This window comes from Fulmarus glacialis, unplaced genomic scaffold (assembly GCF_000690835.1).
Source record: "Fulmarus glacialis isolate BGI_N327 unplaced genomic scaffold, ASM69083v1 scaffold7348, whole genome shotgun sequence".
Taxonomy (NCBI): Eukaryota; Metazoa; Chordata; class Aves; order Procellariiformes; family Procellariidae; genus Fulmarus; species Fulmarus glacialis.
In genome coordinates, this window is record NW_009230052.1 from 1 (window position 1) to 16196 (window position 16196).

At 41.8% G+C, this 16196-nt stretch overlaps 2 protein-coding genes across 2 annotated transcripts; one reads left to right on the forward strand and one right to left on the reverse strand.

Moving 5' to 3' along the window:
- Nucleotides 1-51: 51 nt before the first annotated feature.
- On the forward strand, nucleotides 52-4032 carry RILPL2 (Rab interacting lysosomal protein-like 2). Its single transcript, XM_009584074.1, has 4 exons — nucleotides 52-135; nucleotides 902-1053; nucleotides 3407-3517; nucleotides 4008-4032. The coding sequence occupies exons 1-4, from the start codon at nucleotides 52-54 to the stop codon at nucleotides 4030-4032; spliced, it is 372 nt and encodes a 123-aa protein (XP_009582369.1).
- A 4349-nt stretch (nucleotides 4033-8381) lies between these two features.
- Nucleotides 8382-14224, reverse strand: SETD8 (SET domain containing (lysine methyltransferase) 8; the record flags this gene model as incomplete). The annotated part of the gene is made up of 6 exons (XM_009584075.1): nucleotides 8382-8592; nucleotides 9723-9913; nucleotides 10970-11029; nucleotides 11394-11478; nucleotides 12282-12498; nucleotides 14068-14224. Coding segments are annotated over 6 exons (921 nt in total), but the record flags the coding sequence as incomplete, so codon positions are not given.
- Nucleotides 14225-16196: the final 1972 nt, after the last annotated feature.

The window sequence follows — 16196 nt, forward strand, 5'->3', positions numbered from 1 at the left end:
TGGGGTCGGCAGCTGCGAGGTGGAACATGCGCCAGAGGTCCCTTCCCCGACATGGGTCGTGGCTGTCTGCTCGGCCACGTGCGGGTCGTGAAACCCACCCTAACACCAGATGTGTCGGAGGATACTTTTGCCGCAGTCGCCGGTCTCTTTTATCACAGCAGAACGAGTCTCGGAAAGTTTGCTTCTCATTTTTGTAGGTGGTCTTGAAGCCATTTCCAGAGCAGAGATCTTCAGGGCTGTTACAAGTCGCAGCGCAGTGGGTCCCTCACTCCTGTTTCACTTTAGTGACTAACCACGCTTTTAGCTCAGCAACGTGCAGTGCTAACAGGAGTTCGGACACACAGGGGCAGATTTTCAGAGAATACAAATCCAGCGTTGTACAGCTCTTACACAGCACCGTCCCCATAAAGACGATTTGCCATTTATGCAAATGCTAAAGCTCTGTTACTCTGTGCAAAGGAAACTGATGACTGTGACCGAAAAAGCCATTACCACAAAGGTCTTAAATTGGGAAAGGAGAATTCAGTTCTCACCTCTCTCTGCCACAGAGTTTTGGTGTGATGTTAGACAGGTTGCTCAGCCTCTCTCATCATCAGGAAAGCAGATGAAAGCAGCTTCTTGGCAAACTAGATTGCAAACTCTTTGGGACAGAGACTTTGATTTTATCTGTGGTCAGAGCCTGTCACAGTTGGGCCTTATACTTGGCTGGGAAATGCAGACACCAAGGGAATACAAAAATAATATGAAAAACTATAATTAACTGCTTGGAAAAAATCAGGATTGTGATGAACTCATACTAGTTCTAAGAATTACTACATATTTATAAAATTCAGAATTTTTACTCTGAGTGCCCTGTTTTTGACAGGTTACAAGATCATGACCACCATCGTTTATTTTACAGTTCCGCCTTGGACCAGATAAAATGGTAATAGACCTCACAGATCCAAATCGTCCCCGGTTCACATTACAGGAGCTGCGAGATGTATTGCAAGAGCGTAACCAGCTGAAAGCTCAACTTCTTGTGGTGCAAGAGGAGCTACAGTGCTATAAGAGGTATATTGTGAAGTCAGCAAAGAAGTAGTAACAATTACTTCTTGTCTGGGGAGCTTACCAGATCAGAGTATTGCAGGTTTAAGTACCTAGATTGGGTTAGGCACTGTCCAAACATACAAGAGACATCTGTGCTCCCAAGAGCCTACAAAAGAGCAAACAAAAATGGGGGAACGATGAAGCCTCTATGCAACATAATTTTAAAACTAAACTCCCTCTTATTCTTGTGCAGCTCGCAGCCTGCTCCCATAATCGTACCGCTATAAGCCTATATACGGTTACTCCCACTCCACACACAAGCTGGGTTCTCATGCACATGAATTCATCTATGCAGTCACAGCAGCTGCATACGTACTGTTCTTGTCTAAAGCCACGCTACATACCAAAGAGCACGGGGGTTTCCATCTCAGCTTTAGTCAAAATTTCCTTCCTCCTCCAGCTTGCCTTCGGGGACGCTAGTTTATCTACTGTTCCTTTGCTCCCACAGTGGGTATGGCATTGATCTAGAAAGCAGAATATAAAGCCCTTTCATCATCATTCAAGATAAGCTGTGGGGGGTTTTTTAACACTGCCAACAGAGGGTTGTGAAGGCACTTGAAGCAAAACAAGTCCTTTCGGAGAAGGATTTTGGTCTTTCCTAGACAGCCTGCGAAAATCAATGTGAGCCAAAGGGTGGGATGCAGAAAGGGCCTTGCTCTTGGTGCTACAAATTGGTTCAGCTCCAAGGCTGCTCTCCCCCAACCTCTGCCCCTCATCATCAGGCTGTATTATAAACTCTTTGGGGCAAGAAACTACTTCTTAACCTAGACACAAAATATCTGAGCACATTAGATTTCAGTTGAGGTATCTCAGCAACAACCTCTTAGATACAGTAAGCCCGCCCTTTGCTTTGTCTATAACAGGCAGGTTAAACCAAGAAGTTAAAGTTAAATCCAAGAAGTCAGTTTACAAACTGCTCGACAGCACTTCTCACAGCACAGTGGGGCATCGCTTCCCCAGCTCCGCTGCCTGCCTTTGCTGTGCGGCCATTGGAATGGCTTCTTGCTTTGATTTCCCAGCTGTGTTACACAGCTTATTACAGGCCAAGTTAAAAATTAACAGTGTGAATGTTTTCAGGTTTTGAGTGATATAAATCACAGTGCTGAGCACCTGGGAGCCTGTCAAGGCTGCTTTTCAGTTCAAGTACTTCTCTGTGGTTATCGGCCTCGTACAGCGTTGCAGCTTAAGCCAAAAACCATCTTCCCTTTAAACATTCACATAAAATCCTAATTATAATTGTACGGCCATAAAGAGTAGTTGTGCAGGGGAAGAGGATAAATATATGTTCTAAAATGTCTCGTGTATATTGGAAGTAAGCTCTATATAGCACAAGGTAACGGACATCTTTGCAGAGAATGGCTTAAGATGACTGATGATGTTTGGGGATTGCATTTTTAATCATGATTTCCAAGTAGAACTTATCATGCAGATATTAGACATCTGCAGTGTCACCAAACAGCTCATAGTCCCATTTCTCTAAGAGGAGAATCTGCCTCAGAACTGTCCGATGCCCGATGTCACACCAGTTTCTAGATACTCCCCTGTATTTTTATTTCCAAGGTCCAGACGAGTGTTGCTTAGTTACTTTCAGCCTTCAGCTACTGCAGTCACAAGCTTTGATCCACTCAGCTCTCAAGATAAATGAGGTCAGCTCAGGACAGTAAATTGGCATGCTGTGAAAACATAGCGTAGTATGCAAGCTGGTAAAATCTAACCCGATTCCAAGCAAGGGAAACATCCTTTCCTAAAACCGAGGCTTTTGCCTAAAGTAGGCGGTTACAACCTTGTAGAGTGTAGCAGCATCGAAGCAGGATGACAAAATCTACAGCTCAGGCACAGCCTTTCTTTTCTCCTCTATAGGAAAAAAAGAGGAACAGGCACCTGCCTTGCAGGGAAGCTGGGAATCTCCCATCTGTTCCCAGCTGCGTGGTGTGAGCCTTCATGGCTGCGCTGAAAGTACCACAGATCCACCCATGCAGAAATTCACCATTTGTGTCTGCACCCGACTGTTATCTGTACAAATCCAACATGTAATACACTTCCCTTTCACTCCTGTTATGATTTGCCATTCTTCCTCTGTGGAGAAGTCAGCTCGTTACTTTTTTAGTGTTCTCATTGAAGCATAGCCTAAGCAAAATTACACTGCAGTATTTAAGGAAAGTAAGTGCAATTCATTAAAAGAAATAGGCCAGGCTGCCATACCTGTCCTGTGAACACCCATTCACCCACGTCCTAGGCTGCCCAGTGAAGGGTTTACCAGCGATGCCATGCAATGCACAAAACCACAAAAAATAAACAAACCCTCTTCTTTTCCCAGTGGGATCATTTCACAGAGAAGGGACCAAACTGAAGAACTGGAAAAAGAGGCCAGTGGCAGCAGCCCTGGCACCAGCAAGGACAGTGAAGAGAAGACGATCATCAAACGGCTGTAAGTTTGTCTGCATCTTTTTTGGCAGAATATGGGAGAATTCGGCATGCTTCATACTTAGTGAATCCAGGGATGAATTCTGAACTTTGGCCTAGTTGGCTGGATATTGTTTTCTCCTCCTCTCCCTGTAAAATTAAAACATGATAGAGAAATCCTTTCCTGTAGAAAAAGCACTCCACAGGAAGACAACCTCCACCGAGGCAAGCAGGGCATCACTTTTTTTCTAGGAAAAATAAGCATTTCAGAGCAAAACTATGCGATACTTGCCTCCCCTGGTAGCACATTAAGACTCTGCTGTGGGAACATGCCAGCTGTCCCTGGAGGTTTCTTGACATTGTATGAAGCAGCTGTAGGCAGTACCCACAAGCTCAGGCTGCGTCCCTAAAGTTCCCCAAAATAGCAGAACACATTGACATGGCTGTCTCACTGCATGTTCCTTCTTTTCCAGTTGTACATTATTGTTTCATTTTTGTTCTTTTTTTTTTTTTAGGTTCTCTTTTAAACATGGAAAATGAGCATCCTCGAGAACTTAACCACTTCTGTTCAGAAATGGCACTGATGAGAGCCTCTAAGGCATTAGGGGAGTCAGTAATTGGAAGAAAAAGCATCACTCCTGCTGTAGAGAATAAGCAATCTCATAAAAATTGTGTTGTACAATATTCTTTCAGAATAGGTTTTACTTTGCTGTTTCAGAAACTGTTTAAGACAGACACTTTTTGTATTTCTTACATTCTGACCAGACATTACCCACATATAGAGAATAAATGTTTATACAAAGGTGATTTTTATTTTATTCTTATTAAAAGAGCCTGTGATGATCTGTACTACCACTTATTTATCCTGTCCACCTATCAAAATGCTCAGCCCAAATGATTTTGCAAAATGAAGATATTTTTAAGAGAGACATGCCATTCACAAGTGCATTCATAGAGAAGTGCTGGGAAGGAAGAACCCATTCAGATTGGTCTCATGCAGAAAGTAATTATCTTACACTAACACAGAAATGCTTGAAGAAAACCCCAGCGTTGCTTTTTGTTCTGTGTCTTTCTTTGCATTAGATGGGTGATACATGGGCAGCAGCAGGCAGAAGCCTGTCACACCCCGCCCCACCAAGGGAAGATGCAGTTGGGCTGTGACAGCAGAAGCCCTGCACACACAGGAGTGGCCAAGATGAAAAATGGTGGAGAAGAGCACAGGAAGGGAAGAAAAGCTGCTGCATTGTGCTCTGCCCACAGGAAGGGCTGATGCCTTTTCAGAGGTGCAAACATGCTCAAACTGGAACAGATGCACCAAACATTTCATTTCTGACAGCTAAAGGTCTCCTGTGATAGACAGTTGTATTTTTCATAAGCTCTGTTCTTTCCATCAACTGTCACAAGCTGTGTATTAGCCCAGCTAATGAGATTTATCACTAATGGAAGCATATAGGGCAAACAGAGGACTAGAAAAGAAGCTTTAAATATACCAATTAGGTTCCACATTTAGAAAAGTAGAATTTAAAGAGCAGAAAAGTCTGAACAGACATAAAAGGAGCAGTGACAGGTATCAAACTATGATCTTACTCTCTTCAGAAGTGAAAGCAGGCTCTGAAACCTTTTGATTCCCTCTCATGCACTAGCAGCATGAAAAATATAGGACACTTCACACATCTGCTCAGATGCACAATGCGAATGCGGCTTAGCAGAAGGCAGAACTGCAGTCTCCTTTCAGAGAGAATTTGTTAGCAACTGTACGTTAGCAAGGCAACATCAAAGATGTCTGACCTAGTTGGTTTATTTAGCCAGGGCACAGAACTGCAAAAGTCATTCTGCCATCTTCAAAATATTAATAAGCCTTGGCCACGTCCCCGCAACTTATTTTCTAGAGCATGGTGGCAGGGAAGGAAGTTACTGCATTTCCATGTTTAGAGAAAAAAAAACTGACCAAACAATCATGCATCAGCAAAAGCCAGGATACACCTCTGAGCTGAGAAGAGATGTTTACATGTGCTCTGAATTCCATCCCCTTCTGTAGTTTATCCAAGGATATATTTTTCAATCTCCTTTAAAAAGGAGGCGGGAAAGGGGAATTATGCCCCAAAACAGACTAATCACTCTACTAAGTCTTAATGAAACAACTTCAGGTAATAAACTGCACAGATTAAACAGAGCTGTGTAAAAGTTAACAACCTGCCACTGAGGCACAGAAGACTAACATAGCCCTAGACCACTCTATGCAGTTAGTTGAAGACAATAATGAAAGCTGCAATTATTCTTTTCAGTTGACTATTTAAGATGTTCTTTATTAAAAAAAAAAAAAAAAAAGAGATGGAAGTCTACCAGTTACAGTGGACAAGAGAGCACCTCAACCTTTTTGGGCTAGTCTTTTTCTGGAACCATCACGGTTGCATCCACTCTGGTGCCAAGGGAACTGCACAGCTTCTCTCTCGAAAGGGGAGAAAATCCCTTGGCTATGGCTACAACAGAAGAGGCTACAGTCCTGTTAGAGCAACCCAGTTGCATCCACTCTGGTGCCAAGGGAGCTGTACAGCTTCTCTCTCAAAAGGGGAGAAAATCCCTTGGCTATGGCTACAACAGAAGAGGCTACAGTCCTGTTAGAGCAACCCCGCTGCCTCTGGCCTGACAGAAGCAGTTTAGCTCCCAACCCAAGGGCATCTTTCCCTGCTAAGTGCTTTATATCTTGTTAGAAGATGAAACTTTCTTGTAAGGCACAGAGATAGAAATCCAAATGGCATGTTTCTGTCAAAAGTATTTTGATATATATATGATGTATGTACATCAGTTCCTAGAAAAGTAAAGGATACATACGCAGTGCAACATCAGCTTTATTACCATCTTCCGATGCAGTGCTACGTGATTACCAGTTAAGTGTTTCAGAGAAGACAATTTTCTTTTTATGTAAAATAGGGAGAGATCTTCCCCCTTGTTTACAAAAGCGATGCTGAAGAACAGAGGTTTTAAGCTACTTGACCTGATAGAGAACAAGCAAATGTTTAAATAAAAAAAAAACCGCAAAAAGAAGCATTTTATTCCAATTTTGACTTAAGGGAAGTGCTCTAGTAAAACAGGATACTGTACACACTGCTGTAGTCTCTGTTACTGAGACCACAGAAAAGTCAGTGCCAACTAAATTAAGTCAGCCAACGAAGCTTACCTGTAACTCAGTACATGTAAGGTAACAGGTCTCCAGTTAATAGTTCAGAAATGGTGAAAATACACAGGCTGTCTCTGATGAGCTTGCCTTGTGTTAAGGGGTAAATAATATAAAGCACTTAATGGCTAATGATTTTCACAGCTTGCTTTCAAAATGCTAATGATCTGCAATGGAGACAGGTACTATAGCAGCCACTTCATCAATAATAAATATATTCTTTATTTTACAGAGACATTGTCTTCAAGTTTTTAATTTAAAAAATACATCACTAAGCCACCTCTCTTGCTGCTGGAGCATACAACCAGGATGTTGTTGCTATTTGACCTATCACATAGGCAAGCATATAAGATTGTCCTAGAGGGCATTAGCTGGAACAGCAGCAGCCTTCAAGACATGAGGAACAGAAGACATTAACAGAGCCACAGATCCCTTGCTGACATCTTCCAGCAGCAAGCGTGGCTGATGGCTCACAGCCATTTTCATCTACACACATGCCAAGCCTGCCTTGGCAAAAATTCCAACTGGTAAGAATTCATCTTTAACATAAAGGACCTGCATTGTATTGCCTGCCTATATCACAGATTTGGTTCTCCAACAGTAACATCTCCAAACATCCACAAGATGCTAAGCGCTCAACTCCCATTTCAGACAGTGGGACCAGACCATGCTGCACAGACCTACAGGACCAGGCAATAAGGAATCTACTTTCTTCATTGCATGAACTCCATCATTACAGTTCGAAGCTGCATATGAAGATGACTCCTATTTTTGGAACCGCTATGCTCTACTTCAAGCATTCACAGTAAATAAATAGCTTCTTGATGTGGCTAATTAGCGTAGGAAGGTAATAAAAAATTTTTTGGAGCGAGCTTTTTCTTTTACTTCTTTAAAATCCTCTGGGACACACCTCCAAGAATCAGCCATCAACTATAAAAAGGTACCATCTTAAATTTTAGAAAATAAGTAATGTCAAACATTGATTCTCACTGTGAAGGTCTATCTTCACACTTCTGATCAGTATTAACCCAGTCTATCAAAATCCATCCTCCTTTGGCTTGGACTCCTTTCTCTGAAGAAAGCGGCCAATTTGACCATCCATTTCCCTCAGCACCACTGCATTTAAAGTTCATTGCCAACATGAGATACGACACTGGAAAAACTGGATCCCTGCCACAAATTATTTGAGAACGATAGTAGCATCCATCTCAGAGAAGCCTGTCAGCACTGGGTTGTAAAAAGCAGTCTGACAAGCAGTCAAGCCATTGGATGTACGAGTCAAGTACAGAAGTACATCTGCCGTCATAAAGCTAATGCCAAGTTCATCACCCCACAAAGTGGAGCATGAGATTTCATTGCAAAAGCAGAAGCACAACCCAAGTGATTAAGTTTCTGTGCAAGTCTTTGACTGCATGCTCAAGTGGCACTGGTCACTATGCAGAAATATTCAAATTTAGGGAGGGTTTCCTTTACGATATAAAAGTTTTGGCAATCTAAGATCAATTATTCAAGCCTGCCTGGAAAACTGTAATAGGTATTTAAATACTGCAAAGCAAAAAGGTAGTTTTTAAGGAGCTCAGAACACCATAAGCAGTCCACTAAGAAAGCTGAGGGAAGTGAGGACGGGGGAGGGGAAAAAAAAAAAATCCACTGACCCCTTGTAGAGCCCTCAGTCCAAAAAAAAAAAAAACAAAACACAAACAAAGAAGATGAATTAGTGTTTCAGCCATGGATGAGCTTCAATGGAAGCTTTGCTTCTGTCTCCATAGTCGTACAACAGTTCTTCACCTGCTTTAATGTCTCTGGAAGCTATCAGTATGAGATGAGGCACACCATCAATGTCATGAAGCTTTGTTTGACAATTGCCACATTTGCTGTGATTAATCAGTCTTCCCAGACGATTAGTTTCTTTTGTAGCATCAACACTGAAAGAACAAGAACAGAATGCAGGATTGCTGCATATCACGCAGTCACGTTTGTGGACCAAAACCAAAGCGCAAATCTGAAAGAATGACGAATCCACACAAGGCTTGAAAAATGAAGGAAAAACAGAACATTACAGAATATTCATATGATTAAACAGACAGCACATAATATGGCAACGTAGGCAAACTAAAGCAATTCTGGGAGATTAAGTTAGCACAAAACCGAGAAAATGGAGAATTTTGGACTATGTTTTTGAGCTGCGTGTTTCCAAGCAGCTCTCAACTGTTCATGAGGAACAGCAAAATCCAGATGTAGAACACCACGAGAAGATGTAAACACCCTCCCCTCAAGAAAGATGTGTCCAAGCTAAGTAGTACCCACTGAGTAAGCCAGCAAGAGTCTCTACTCACACAGAAGGCTGAGAATGCCTAAATACTACATGCCCAAGTTCCAGCGACCTGGATACTAAAGCTCTAGTGCTCCTCATTGCACAAAGAATTGTTATGGCTGCTGTCATTATGGCATCTAGACTGCAAGTCAGACACTTAGAATATAGGGTGCTTCAAGGTAATTAATACACAGGTTAAGTGACCCACACTCCAGTGTCCAGTAACATCAGCCAAGGAGGAAAGAACTTAGTCCGAGTAGTTGCTTTGAGAGAACTGGAGTTTGGGGCAAATGACGCAGCAAACAGAGGGATAAAGCATGCACACGGGGCGAGTGTCAGGTACTGGAGAAAGGAGACCCAGTCAGAGAGTTGAATGTTTCTCTTCCAGTGAATTTGTCCATAGTGTTTTTCAAACAAAATCCTTGCAACTCAGGAAAGGTAGTTAATTTTACAAGAGAATAAATTAGGCAGAAGTCCATGGCAGAGCTGGAAGCCTCATCCAAACAGATACAACTCTCCATATAGCTTGTGCTGTACTTCAGAGAACAGGGCTTTGAGTCACCTACCATTCCTTTTAGCCCAGAGGTACAGGAGGCTCTTAGACCATGAAACAGTGCTCCAAAAAGATTTCCTAATTCATGGTTCCCATTAAAAAAAATTTTGCACAAAGACAAGAAAAGACTTAGCAGCATTCAAAGCCTCTATCACTCAGCTATCACACTTAAGGGAAGAGAAGCTTACCAGTACGTTTTGCTGAGGTACTGAAAATAGTACATATAGCAGCCTGTGGATGGATCTTGAGCATACACAGCTTCTCGCTTTTTAGCATCAGTGATCTCTATGAGATCCCCATGATATTCAACTACAAATTCTCCTCGATTAAAATGTTTAGTAGCGATTACTCCTCTCCCTTTGCCATCAATGTAATCAATCTGTTGAGTTGAAAAGAAAATCAGCTGGGAAATTAAAAAGTATTTACATGATTGCAAATATGGTGTTTACTAGGAAATGAGTGATTTGCCATTAAAAATGACACAACGCACAGCATTGTGGAAGAAATACAGAATGAGTTTAGGACACACCCTACGAGTTACCAGGTATTTTGATACAAAGTCTTCTAATCAAAGAACTAAGAATTACTTTAAAAAAACCATACACAGAGAAGAGTTATCTATTTTTTCTTTTAAACTACCTATTAGCTGAGGCAGTAAGCTTTTCCATTTCAGATGCACCATCACCATTAGCATGCACAGGTTAAAAAGTTAGAGGAACAGAAAGACTGATCACAGAAATTACATTTATCACCCACCAGTATACTTTATTATTCCTGCCTCCCCCTGTAAATTGGACAACTCCAAGAAAGTTCTCTTATCACTGTCGGAGATGTGACAGTGTTAACTGCAGGCTGCTGCTTTTCAAGAATCACAGCTCTTTTCCCCTTCCAGGAGCCGTTTCTGCTTTAAATTCTAAAAAGGGTGATCAGAGTAACCCAAATGGTAAGCACTTGGGTCCCAATAACTAGAATTTGCTCCCCGTGGGAGGAAAACCAGTGCAACCCATTATCCCAAGTGCCATAATGAAGACCCCACAGCGACTGGCTGTAAACAGGCTAAGAGAATTTGTTACCATACAGACAGTATATATAGGTGTTACCTTTAAAACATATGACAATTAAGATGCTGTATCTAACCCCCTGTCTAGAAGCTAACCCAAGAAATGAGATACTAAAGGGAGCAAGTGCATTTTCAGTATAGACTATAAAGCCCCCTCGATATTTATGACTGAGGTTGCATATACATATTCTTCAGAGCCAAATATTGCCGATCCAAAAGGAACGACAGTGTGCTCCAGTTTTGCTGCACTTTCATCTTACTATCGAGGAACTGCAGCAGTTCTGAGACTGAGTTCTGGTCCTTTCTGTGTGAACAGATTAACAGCAAGATACTGTATAAACAGTACATGGCTACTGAGGTTGGCATTGCAGTTACCTTCATTCCTTCCTCTTTGCCACTTGTAATTAGCTCATCTATTTTCCTCCTCTCCTCAGTCTGCAGAAGAAACAACAACAAACAAAACCACAGTATTGTTGATAGTTTTCGTAGCTTATTCTATAGCTGAAAGGAAATGATTAGCCAGTGACACTCATTTTTCCAAACCATCCCATATTTCTAGCAAAACTGAATGGTAGAGAGACAGATTTCCGTCCCCCAAAATATATAAGCAGCTAGATTCTGTCCTAGAAGAACTGGTTCAGCATTTCCAAATTTTAAGAATGTTCTTAACAATACTTCCAGTGCACAATGCTATTTGTATTTGGCCAATGGAAACCATTTACAGATAGTTACGCACTTCCTCAAACATTCAATTAACCAGCAACATTGTAAGTAATGTTATTTTAACAAGAAGTACTACCTCCAATTCAGATTTGCTCTTCCTGGAACTTCTTCTAACTGGGTAATAATCTGTCACTTTTCGATTTGGTGTTCTTCCTTGCGTTCTAAGGGACAAGAAAAATAGAGAACACACATATTTCAGACTATTTGTGAAGTTACACCTCTAGCACAGAGGTATCTATGAGAAATTTTTATTTTCAGCTTGGTATGTTGAAAGGTGATCAATATGAATCAGTGTTTCTTATCAGTACTCTTCACTTCAAGCCAAAAACTACATCCCCTTTTCTTCCCCATGCTATTTCCATTACTCTAGTACTAATTCTTTAACAATAAGAATGAGATGCCATTGGAAACCAACTGAAGGTCACACTACAAGCCTGAAGCCCTCTGTGTGCCTTGCCAGAAGGCACTCTAAAATTTAGGTCATGCCAACTGCTTGGCAAGGAATTCATTAATGTTAGGTCACATTACTCTGATATCATGAGAAAGAGTATCAGCTCAGCCAGGAAGCCTCCACCTGTAATAGATCTAATATTCTGTTTCTGACAAGATACATTCCCATTTGTCCACAGAAAAGTAGGTCTTAATGGCTCATTAATTTCTTTTTCCACAGGTGATCAGCAAGTATTTCACCTTGCTTTCAAGAAAAACATAGGCCTCTGCAAGGTAAATTAATACTTTGGGTGCTATTTTGTATTTTCAAACATATTATTCTTCAGAAAACAAAGAAGTCTCCTTCAAGATTTGTTCCCCCCAACATACCATTTGCTTAAAAAAAGGCAACAAAACAAGAGTAACATTAATTACAGGTCTGACTGTAGTTCCTGAAGAAAAAATGCAGATCAAAGCCTCCTGGTGCAAAAGGACACACAGAGGAAAAGCTTTTACAATTCCAAAAGTCACTTACTTTCTCCTTGGTCCACGTTTTGCTTTAACCATCTTTTTCTGAGCTGGCTTTGCATTGGCCTCATCAGCGCAGTCTGAAGGCAGGGGTGTCTTTTGGGTTTCTACAGTTTCTTGGTTTTGATCAGAGGAGGGCACTGAAGTATTGCACCCACTTGCTTTATCTTTCTGGTCTTCTGGTTTCATAGCACCTTCAACTATATTGCCACCATTCTTTTTTTCTGATGACAGGAAAATAAAGTAAGGCTCTGAACTTAGGATCATCTATACCAGAGTGCTTTAAATGAATTCCAATGGTTTCTAGTCCAAGTTTTTAGTTCTGTCGAACAGGAGAAAGAGGAAGGGAATGATACAATCTCTTTCTGCTATAACCCAGATAGGTTGTTACTCAACTTTTGACTAGTCATTGCTACAGTACACATATAGAGGGAGGGGTGAGCAGAGAAAGAGAAAGGGTAAAACAGAGCCCAAGTACTTTGTTATGTTAGGTTTGTGACTCATGAGTTTTCCAAACCTGAACATGCAGCACCTTCAGTGCAATGTTTGAAACAACTGCACTTTGCATCTGGCATGCCAAGTTATCAAGCTGCCGCAAGCTAATCAACATCCTGCACTGAAGAGGGAGAGGAAGCCTCTCTGGATCCTGCACTGCTGTGATCAGTGGCCGCAGACGCTGGTACCAAGTGGCCAACACCACTCAGACAAAATCCACAGGAGCTAAAGGGCTGGGACATACAAGAAGTCTAGCCCCCGCACAACCAACATCTTCTTGGTTGCATGCATCCTACCTTGATATGACCACATCCTCCTTCTGAGCCAACTGATTCAGAGGTAGGTGAGCATAGCTTAAAGCTGAATAAAGATTTTATTTAAAGCAAATCACCAGGTTTAATAGTCCCATCTGCTGAGACAGATGCTCCAATCTCACTGGAGAAATGAAGTACAGCTGGCAAGGCCGCAGCAGTGGGACAAGCTAAAGCCATCTTCACTTTCTTGTCAAAACTGGAGAGCTAAATTAGGAGTTAAAGGCCCTAAGTTTCCAGAAAATCCGACAGTCCCTGTGTTGAGTGGGACTTAAAATACCTGCTTGCTAAAAGTGTTTGCATCAAAATGTTTTGACAAATTACCAAGGTTATTAAATGCACCTTTAAACACAAGCCAGCTTTTTTTTTTCCCCCTCCATAAACTTATGGAACATTCCCATTTCTAATCACTACAATGAAGCGTCTATGAAGCCTGGCACTCAGCATCCACAATCTGTGCTCCTCCTTCTCACCACCTTTATTTCATCCTGAAAATTTAAGAACTGTTTCTTCTTCTACCGGTACCTCTACCTCATACCTGATTTGACTTGGAATTGGCTTTATATAAATTAGTATAAAGTAGTCAAATTATAGAATAATCCAGTTTTAGGTAATAAAACAGACAAAAAAATAATTAGATAAACTGCCAAACACTGACCTGAAGAATCAGAGCAGTAATAGAATTGCAGGGAGATTAGGGCATATCGACAATGCAAGCATTAGCTTTTTATATCCAGCGAGACAATACAAACATAGCCAGACAAAAAACAGAGGAAGAATTGCTTGGTAAACCTGTGACCTAAGTTTTGAAAAGGAGAAGGACACTCTCATCTTTGTAGAGTCCCAGTTTGCCGATAGAGTTGTAGGATTGGAAAAGCAACTGGGCCAGGGGAGCTGCTTGGCCTTCTTGACTGTGTATTAAAGTTTTCAAACTGGGGGTGGGGGGAACACATTTAATGAGGCAAGCAATCCAAAGATCAATCTTACCATCTCCTTTCTTGTAGGGTTCGTTTAGTGTTTTGCCCTGACATTTCACCTCGTGATACATGACAGAGTTTTCTTCTTGAAGCGGGGGGCGAGCACCAGGAGTTTTGTTAGGATTCAGGTAGCTGTAGATTTTGGATTGACCAATAAACACATTCTCCTAAAACAGACCCACACAAAAATCAGTACATCACAGAGATACCAGGTACATCAAGTTGGTATCCACAACGCGCTGCAAAGACCAGGGCTGACAGCTGACTGTGCTAATGCAAATTACGCTGCTTTAATGCATCATCCTTGCTGCTGTTGCTATTTCTACTAAGTGAAAACGTAACAGTGGCAAGCACTCAGAGAACTTTACTAATGCAAACTCTCAGTCCAAGAGGACTTTCATATGAAATGTGGCAGGATGGGGGAGTCATAACTAACTCCAGCTTCCACCCTGTGCTTCACAGTATGAACTCTAGAGCTAAAAAACAAACCAACCCTGAGCTCCTCAGGAGGAAGGCAGCTGCAAAAAGCGCAAGCCAAAAAAAATACGAATAACAGCAAAAATTGCCCACGCCTAGAACATACCTCTCATAGCCAGAGAGGTATGAGCCTACCCAAACTATGAGTCTCATGAAGTGTCAAATGTTACTGCAATTAATTATATGCTCTACTGAGCAACACAGAAGACAGGAATCAGTTTTGCACAGTCTACCTTGAGTGACACCTCTCAGTGAAGTCTCGGAGATAAACAATGCTATCTTTTTATTCGTTGTATTTCACAAAATAAAGTGTAAAAGTTGTTCATGGCAAAAGAAACATTGAAGAGTCTACACAAAGCACTTATGCCCAGCCAGGAAAACGGTAAAGCCCTCTGTCATGATCAAACACCACAGAGACCAGGGCTTGTACACTGGCTTGGGCTCAAAGAACATCAACGGTGAGCAGTATCAAATTTAGCAAAGCTTAGTGGAGTCGTGCCACCTTTGCTTTTACTGTCTCCTACCACCTCGCCAAGTTTGACTACGCAGTGTATGTAGGGCACACGGATTTCAGCTGTGAAATCTCAGTGTCAGGTCAAGCAGATGCAATTTGGCCAGAATGAGTTTGTCTTGGCTATATTTTGACTCAACCAAAAGCAGTTTTCAGACATTGCAAGCCAGTTAAAACAACAAAACATGCATCCATTTTTTTAGAAAAGCACACAAAGGTTCCCATTAGTTAAAAAATAGCTCAAATATAGCTGACTAAACAAATACTCCAGTATATGTAGTTACACAAACAGTAAAAAAAGTAAACAAAGCACACAATAGAATACATAGGATAATTTTAATAATTAGCATAATCATGAGTAACAAACTTAATGTGTACATAATTCACACACAAAATAAGACCAATTAAAGGCTCAAATCTCAGTCCACAAATAAGCTTTACTGAAGATTAAGATTACAGTGGAACACCCTAAGAAAAACCAAGTCCGTTAGACACTCCCTGGCCCCCAATATTTCTGAAAGGCCTATCAAAGACAAGACTTGCTTATTTAAAAAACTGGGGCTTTTAAGGATGAAATACTATGAAAACACTCCATTTCAACGATTGCAAGCAGCGGAACCTCGCGCTGCAAAGTTCTCAAGATTTAGTGAAGAGTTTAAATGTGGGCATTTCCGGAGAAAGCCAGAAGCAGTGAACTGCAGCAGTCCACCTGCCAGCGGAGCCTTCTGGCTTTCGATACACCATTAACAGGAAAAGAACGACTATTTTTCCAGTGTAGCTTCCTCTCCTCATTGCCAGCTCCCTGCCTGCTGCGCTCTTGGCTCTACCGAGACGCGGCTGCCACGTCTTTGTCTGTGCCAGGCTGGAGACCCCCGAGAGCAGAGATTTTTCTCAGCAGAGCGCAGCACATGAAGGGCTGCTGAGGAGCTCTGGGATTTGATGCAGTAGCCCCAATTATTTCCCTGGGGGGTTAAATGTAAAGTGACGATCAACCTCCGGCCAGCTGCCTGGAACAGAATTACAGGACGGGGAAGATGGCACGGAGGGATTGCCGAGGCTGGGGCCTGGCTGCTCGCTGACAGCAGCAGCGCTGCAGGGCGGCTGTGCGGCAGGGCACAGGGAAACACGGAAAGATTCCACTTAAAGTTACC

Coding starts and splice junctions, on each gene's coding strand:
- RILPL2 (XM_009584074.1), top strand. CDS start 52: ATGGGTCGTGGCTGTCTGCTCGGCCACGTGCGGGTCGTGAAACCCACC. Junction 136..901: donor CGGAGGATACTTTTGCCGCA/GTCGCCGGTCTC, acceptor TTTATTTTACAG/TTCCGCCTTGGACCAGATAA. Junction 1,054..3,406: donor GAGCTACAGTGCTATAAGAG/GTATATTGTGAA, acceptor TTCTTTTCCCAG/TGGGATCATTTCACAGAGAA.